This window comes from Empidonax traillii, unplaced genomic scaffold (genome assembly GCF_003031625.1).
Source record: "Empidonax traillii isolate 1590-97213 ecotype Southwest subspecies unplaced genomic scaffold, ASM303162v1 scaffold1325:size547790, whole genome shotgun sequence".
NCBI classification, from domain to species: domain Eukaryota; kingdom Metazoa; phylum Chordata; class Aves; order Passeriformes; family Tyrannidae; genus Empidonax; species Empidonax traillii.
The window spans coordinates 464,390-471,960 of record NW_020956518.1 but is presented as its reverse complement, the minus strand read 5'-3'; the positions used below and the strand labels follow the sequence as shown (position 1 = coordinate 471,960).

Below are 7,571 nucleotides of genomic sequence, written 5' to 3'. Positions count from 1 at the left end.
GAATTCTGAGTTGTTAGTCTGTCTTTTTGAAATGTTTTAGTCATCTGTACCACAAGGACTTTTTTCAGTCACATATTCTTAGCTTCCTCTTTCCTAACCCAAGTCACAGCCTGTAAATACTTGGCAGTTGATGAAAAGCCAAAAAGTCCATTCTTCTCTATGAGCACCAGAATGTGGCTGGTACAGGTGTGTTGAAGAAATCCTCTCACGTTGACCATGAATGTTTGTCCACGAACGTTTGTCCACTTATGACTTTTGGTCACTGTTCCTGAAAGGAATATGTAAGGTTTTTTGCTTTTGATCACTGCTTTTGTCAGATGCAGTCTTTATTTTATTCAAAAATTCTGCTCCCAAATCCTTAATCCTAAAACAATGTTTGCATCTGCTAAAACAGTTTTCCTTGCTTCATTTATTACAGTCCATGTAGTTCTCTGAATGCTCCATCTCTCTGTTACTCTTAAAATTTCTTTGAAGATCAATTTGATCTTCTTAGAATTATTAAAAGTAAAAAAAAAGAAAAAGAAAGAGCATCTTGATTTTCAGTTGATATTTAGAGCTTTTGATTGCAAAATGGGTCTGTGTGGTTTGGCAAAGTACAAGTTCTTTGGTTATGTGCTTCCCTTTTGTTACCGTGTTAAATTCTGTTATCTGAGTTGTGGTTCTTGATCAGATCTGAATTTGCTTGTAAATTTCCAGAGGTGCAAAAAAAAAAAAAACCACCCAAGTCCCATAAACCCCAAAAAAAGTCCTTGCACAACCCTTATTGTTTGCATATTCATTTAAAGAAATATTTTGGCTTCTAAAGAAGAGAGCTGTAATTACAAGAGGGTATTGATTCTCTAATATATATGGTCTGTAAGTGAGTTCACAAAAACAGAAGCAGCACAGCTGGACCTGAGCAATCAAAAATGCAGAGTGTTTGAAAGAATCAGGTGTTGATCTTTCTTGGGTTTGTTTTGCATTGCTCTTTCTTTTAAATGAATGAGCTTCTAGCTGGTTTTGCCTTATACCCTGGGTGCATCAAACAGAGCAAACACAGGGGTGGCCTCACATGGGGCACTGGGTGCAGTTCTGGGCTCCACAATTTAGGAAGGATGTGAATGGAGGTCTTTGAATGCACCCAGAGAAGGGCAAAAAATCTGGTGGAAGGGCTGGAAGGAATGTCCTGTGAGGAGAGGCTGAGTGTTTTGAGCTTGTCTGGTTCGGAGAAGAGGAGAAGGGGTGACCTCAACACTCTGTACAGCTTCCTGAGGAGGGGAAGTGGAGAGGGAGGTGCTGAGCTTCTCTCCCTGCTCTCCAGTGACAGCACGGGTGGGAATGGTTCAAAGCTGCACTGGGGGAGGGTGTAGGTGAGACATCAGGAAGCATTTCTTTACCAAGAGGATGGTTGAACACTGGAAGAGGCTCCCCAGAGGGGTGGTCTGTGCCTCAAGCCTGTCAGTGCTCAAGAGACACTTGGACAGTGCCCTTAAAACAGCTTTAACTTGATCTGCACTGAGTTGCTCAGGCAGTTGCACTGGAGGGTTGTTGCGGGTCCCTTCCAAATGAAATAGGTTATTCTATTCTTTTCTATTCTATTCTACTCTATTCTATTCTCTTTTGATGTGGCATTTCACAGAAGTCAGAAATCATTTGCCTAATAGATAGCAGTTTAAAGGTGTGTATTTTTTCTGTTATTTTCTAATTGTTAACAGCTTTTTACTTCAGTTGCCCCTAGCACTGGAAACAAACATTCAGAAGGAAAAATGGATCACTGGTCTTGGTCAGAAACGAACAGCTTTCGACTTTTCACCCCTGAGTCCTTGGCAGCAATTGAGCAAAGAATTGCTGAGAAAAAAAAGCAGCCAGAGAAAGAAAAAGAGAAGAATAAGGACCAAGGAGTTGAAGAAGAACAACTTACTCCCCAGCTAGATCTGAAAATCTTCAAAAAGCTGCCATCTCTTTATGGAGACATTCCAGCAGAGCTCATTGGGGAACCCCTGGAGGATTTGGATCCATACTACAGTGATCACAAGGTTAAAACTTCCCAAAGCTTTTCTTTGATTTAACTTTGTCTGCTGAACTCTTAGGAAGAGATAGTAGAAGCTCTAGTTGGGAGATGCTGTGTTTTGATGGTTCTCTAGACAGGGCTTTCAATGTTACTGACATCTTTTGGGCCAGGAGTGCTAAGGTGTGCTCTGCTTTATGCCATGAAGATGCATCTTCAGTTCCAGTTAGCAGTCAGATTTAATTATGAGAACGTACTACACATGATTGATACACTTCTACAGGAAATATATTCAGGGATAAGGGATGCTTTGTTTTCCAGAGCAATTCCTATGATGCCTGCAAGGCTGAACTGCCTGTGGTATAAACAGTGCCTGTCCCAGAGTAGATCATGCTGGAATTGCAGATGCTTTCTCTGAATTCCAAAGATTATACCAATTAGGGAGGCATATTGGAGATATTTCCAGCACTCTGTGTTGCAAACCCATGTATTTGCGTTGTTGTAAATTAATTTTCTGTTAGTTTATGCCTCGTTGGCTTTGTTTATTGTACCACATTTATACTGCATATCCCCCATGTGATTGCAAAGGGGTTGGTGTTGTTGCCTCCAGGAGTGTCTACAGTAGATGCTCTAGGAATGCCTCCTCAATTAAATGTCTGTTGTATGATTGCTTACTGTTGAGGGGGACTTGACCTGAAGAGCAGGAGGTTCCATGCAGTGCTGTGCTCTTGTCTTTATGATATGCCCAGCAAGGCGTTGGAATATAATAATTGAATCAGAGAACATGCAGAAGACTTTGTTCTTCCAGAGATTTGTTTTCTCCAAGTAATCAAAGTAATATTTTTGATGAAGAGAAACTAAGGCTGATTCAGTAGAAGTCCCAGAACAGTAAGTACTATTTAATTGATTTAAGTAGTTTAATTACTTTGACCAAGTGAAAATGATCACTTGGTCTTCACATTCATTCTCATTACTGCTTCTTCCTCTCAGTCAATAATGCTCTTCCATAGAGCTGCTGTCTTTCCTTCAAAATGTGAATGGCCAGGTCACAGCTCCACGTAAGAAAACAGAAAGCTTTACTCATGATTGCAGTTAGATATAGTTCGAGATGCAGACTTGAAAACCTGAACATTTACTATTTTGGAAAATTTTAATTCATTTAAATATTTCATAACCTATCCAATGAATCTTTTCTTTTTAGACTTTTATGGTGCTAAATAAAAGCAGGACTATTTTCCGGTTTACTGCCACACCTGCCTTGTGGATATTTGGTCCTTTTAATCGAGTCAGAAAAGCAGCCATTAAAATTCTGACCAATCCATATCCTTTCACTGGTTTCCCTTATTTGAGTTTTAAAATATTTTGTACCATTTTCTGTCTTTTGTTTCCTCTTTTTATATTAATGTGAACCTAAGCTGTGATAGACATACGGCTGATAGAGATTTTTTAAAAGTTATCTTGAATCTTATGCTATAACAGCTGAGATATTTCCATGATGTTGGTACAAACTGATATTTAAAATCAATTTTGCAGATATTGGTATGGAACAACCTTTAGAGGCTATTATATGATATTGTAGCCCTTTTCCAGAACTTGTTCTAAATCTCTGCCGTGGTCACAAGGTTAAATTAAAAACATGCAAACCAGGGACTCCCTGGTTATTAAAATATGAAAGATGGGATTTACGCTGAAGCTTTTCTAGAAGAGTCTCATCCTAAGAAATGCATTCCACACTCAAGTTTAGAAGGTTCTGAAGAGTGCCCATCTTTCATATATTTGAAACAATATAACTGTAGTTCAGGGAATGTCAGAATGTGAAGGATTCGCAGGAGCAAAACCATCAACTGAGTAGTTTCTACTTCTTCTGCTAAACATCTGTTTACATTTGGAATTATTAACTTGTGAAAATTGGTCCTTTTAGTGGAACTGACTTTGAATGTGTATTCCTGCTATTAGAAATTATTAAATTTACTATTCACTTTCAACTAAACCCTATATTTAGGAACAGTGTTTATTTTTAAAAAAATCCCAACAGTTTTATTAGATGACAAGTGAACTTTTATGAAAGAAATGGTTTTTTTCCTATGCATGTTTTCATTCCCTACCATGTAAAGTGAGAAAGCTTTCTGAACTCCTGCAGAGCAGAGGGGTGTTTTGCTAACATGGATATGGAATCCCAGTTTCAAAGAACACTGGTTGTTCATAATGAAGCTTTGTCAACAGGGTTTCATTACTTTTTGTTTCTCCTCTCTTCTGTTAAACGTGTTGTGTCCCACTAAAGTTCTTACTTAGTTTCTTTGGAAAACACATGAAAAGTCCTGAGCATATTCAAAACCAAAGTCATTATCTGAAGATCTGTATGCTTTTTGTGTGGAAATCAGGACCTTCTATGAAATTCATTGTTTTATAATGAACTTCATTGTTTTATAATGTAGCATTTTTTCCTTAACTTACTATTCACATATTTTGCTTGGTTTATTGTATGTACTGTGTTACTCAATTGTATTCTACTGACTGTACGTAAGCTTCCACCAGAACTCGACTGGACTGAGTAAGTATCTCAGTGGCTGTGTGTTCCCTCTTTTTCCATGGATACTTACATGCAGGAGTGAAAAATTTAAATAATGTGGTGATCTAATTCAGGGCCTTGAAAATTCTCAAATAGACTCTGAGGAAGATTGAGGATTGTTATTCTATCTCACAGTCTTTGGTGGAGCTTCAGTGCCTTTTTGTAGAGGCTCACACCATATGCCCTCTCCTCTGCGTTGGTTAATTTTGCCACCTGGTGTGACATAGAAGGTTGCCCTATTTTTCCTTTTAAGGACTGAGCCTTTTAGAGGACTGTGGGGCAGGATTCTGACTTAAAATCTCTCATTCTACATCAATAACCTGAGTGTCTGTTCTGGTTGGCTCATGCAAAAACTGGAAAAGGATAAATGTCCATTCTGTTCTTTCTTCCTGTTTCCTGGTGACACTCCTGGGTCAGTTGTTCCCATTAGAAAGGGAACAACTGTAATGTACCTTTTGGACCTGTGCTCTGCATTCAGTGCAACTTGACTTAATGTTCTAGAATTAAATCTTGAAAATGTCCCTGGAGCCCCCTTTACCTTGGGGTAAGCATGGTGATAAGAACAGCTTTATTTTCTGTAGAGTTCTTTTCCATTACAGAGTATTTATCAGAATAAATATATAAAATGTACAAAATTTACAGGCTTAAAGATTTGTTCAGGTTTTTTGTTCAGTTGTTCTTTTGTTCTATTATTCTGCATGAATGTTGAGGCTTTGTGATTTTCCAGCCCACTTTAGAATATAAACACAGTGTTAAAAATGCTTCCTAAGGAAGTGTGAACTATCCTTCACTCAGAAATAATATCATATGCTTATGTGAACTTTTGTGGTTACAGATTTACTACCTGAAGTCTTACTAGAATTCAGGAACACATCTTCTTATAGCCATGATACTTCTGAAAGTAATCAGTCCTATTTTATTTCACATTGTCTACCTTTACTCCATTCAAGGACTAAATCTTAGGAAATACTGCATGTGCCTGAATGTGACTCAATCTCTTTAATACTTTTATTTCTATCACTTTAATATATTCTTTCCTCCTCAGAATTGCTTTTGCTGCCATATATACTACTGAAATATTGATAAAAATAGTAGCAAGAGGATTTGTTTGGAATGAATTTACCTTTCTTCGAGATCCATGGAACTGCTTGGATCTTTCTATTATTATCATAATGTAAGTACATCTCAGTTTTGTTTTACACTCAAGGGGAAAAAAACCAGATAAAATACTATTTGATGTTGCTGAAATTCCTTAGAGTGTTCAGCATCCTCCCTGCTAAAGAGTTACTGTGCTTGAACCACCGTTTGCACATCTGCAAAGAGAAAAATAGTCATAGGCTGGCTCAGCATGCTCATGGTTTGAAAAGCTACATCCTTGCCATTCAGTCCTGTGTGCTTTCATTTTACAGGTATATTACCATGTTTCAAAATATAGGCAATGTTTCAGCTCTTCGAACTTTCAGAGTACTGAGGACTTTGAAAGCCATTTCAGTAATACCAGGTGAGGAACAATCTTACTGATATCCTCTCCATTTCACCAGTACGCCAATTCTGATTCCTCTCCTGTTCTTGTCCTCAGTTTTCTGGTCGCTGTCTGTGACTGCTTATGGGATCCCAAGGTGTGACAGTTTTACAGTCTGTAGTAACTCTCAGCAGCACCCTAACAGAATTGGTTTAATTATCTTTCCTCTGAATAGTTTTGACAAAGGCAAATTTATATTCTGCATTTTTTATCCCATTACTTGTTGCAGTTTGAGGGGTTTCTGGAGGGTCACTACCAGCCACTCTGTGAAAGTTTTCAGGGCTGAGATCACCCCCCTGACGCCCAACCCTCATGGCAGGGACAGGCAGCGGAGGCACCTATGCCAGGAGACAGAGACCACACACAGCACGCAGGGAATCCAGCAGTGAAGAGAGCTTTATTCAAATCTCCCACAGCTTATAAGGGCTCCTAGGGAAAGGAGGGGATTGGTCATTCAGCTAGCCAATGCAAGGAGACAATATAATAACTATGGCAACACAGAAACCAATGATAGACAAGAGAGTTAACAACTTCAAAACCCCGGCAATTACTAATGTTCCATTTTAATTATCCCGGTGCCTTTGACTTTTTACCTTTGTCTTCCTGGAGCAGCCTCCTCTATTTGATATGTTTTCTTAACATAATATGGTTATATCTCCATATTTCTGTATCATTAGTTTCATTAACTTGCTAAGATTCATTGGCTTAATCTTCTCTGGTTTCTTCCCAAGAATGCTGACTTCACAATATTTGAGGCTTTCATCTGTTTCCTTACTGGCCAAAGCCACTCTCTGGATTCAGTGTAATACTTTCAACAGGATGTTGCATATACCATCCAGATACTTGATATGTTTGCAAGTCATGCCCCTAACTAGAATACCAATGGATGATTTCAGGATTTGCCTGCAAAAATTCATTTGAAAATGTATCAGTGACTATATATATTGTCATAATATATAGTAACTCTACCTATTCAATGTAATTGCCAATATATTTTTAATTTTGCTCTGGGATTATAGCAGGAATGAAACATAGAAAGTGTTTAATGTTAGTGTCAAAACCACACAACATATTTTCCTTTCATATCCAGTGTGGAGAATAGAGATCAAATACAATGTGACTTTTTTTTCTTGTAAAAAATCCTGGATAACACTGTCTCCATATATCATATCTCAGATTCAATTTTTCGGCCTCAGTATTGGTCTTTAGTTTACGTAAAAGGCATTTTCTCAGAATCCCAGAATGGCTGAGTTTGAAAGGGACATCTGGAGGTCAGCTGGTCCAGCCTCACTGCTCCAGCAGGGTCACTGAGAGCTGGTTGCCCAGGGCCAAGTCCAGACAACTTTTGTGTATCTCCAAGGATTGAGACTCCACAACCTCCCTGGGTAACCCGTGCCAGTGCTCAGTCACCCTCTCAGCACAAAAGTGTTTCCTGATGTTCAAATGGAACATCCCATGTCTCAGTTTGGGCCCACGGCCTCTGGTCCTGGCAC

At 38.7% G+C, this 7,571-nt stretch overlaps 1 protein-coding gene across 1 annotated transcript in view; it reads left to right on the top strand.

Annotated features, from left to right (window-relative positions):
• The window catches only part of LOC114069650 (sodium channel protein type 5 subunit alpha-like), a 43,104-nt gene that overhangs the window by 6,259 nt on the left and 29,274 nt on the right, over positions 1–7,571 (top strand). Inside the window, 5 exon segments of the mRNA XM_027906590.1 lie at positions 1,695–2,015; positions 3,189–3,313; positions 4,452–4,538; positions 5,602–5,730; positions 5,966–6,057. Coding sequence (XP_027762391.1) covers positions 1,695–2,015; positions 3,189–3,313; positions 4,452–4,538; positions 5,602–5,730; positions 5,966–6,057 — 754 coding nt within the window.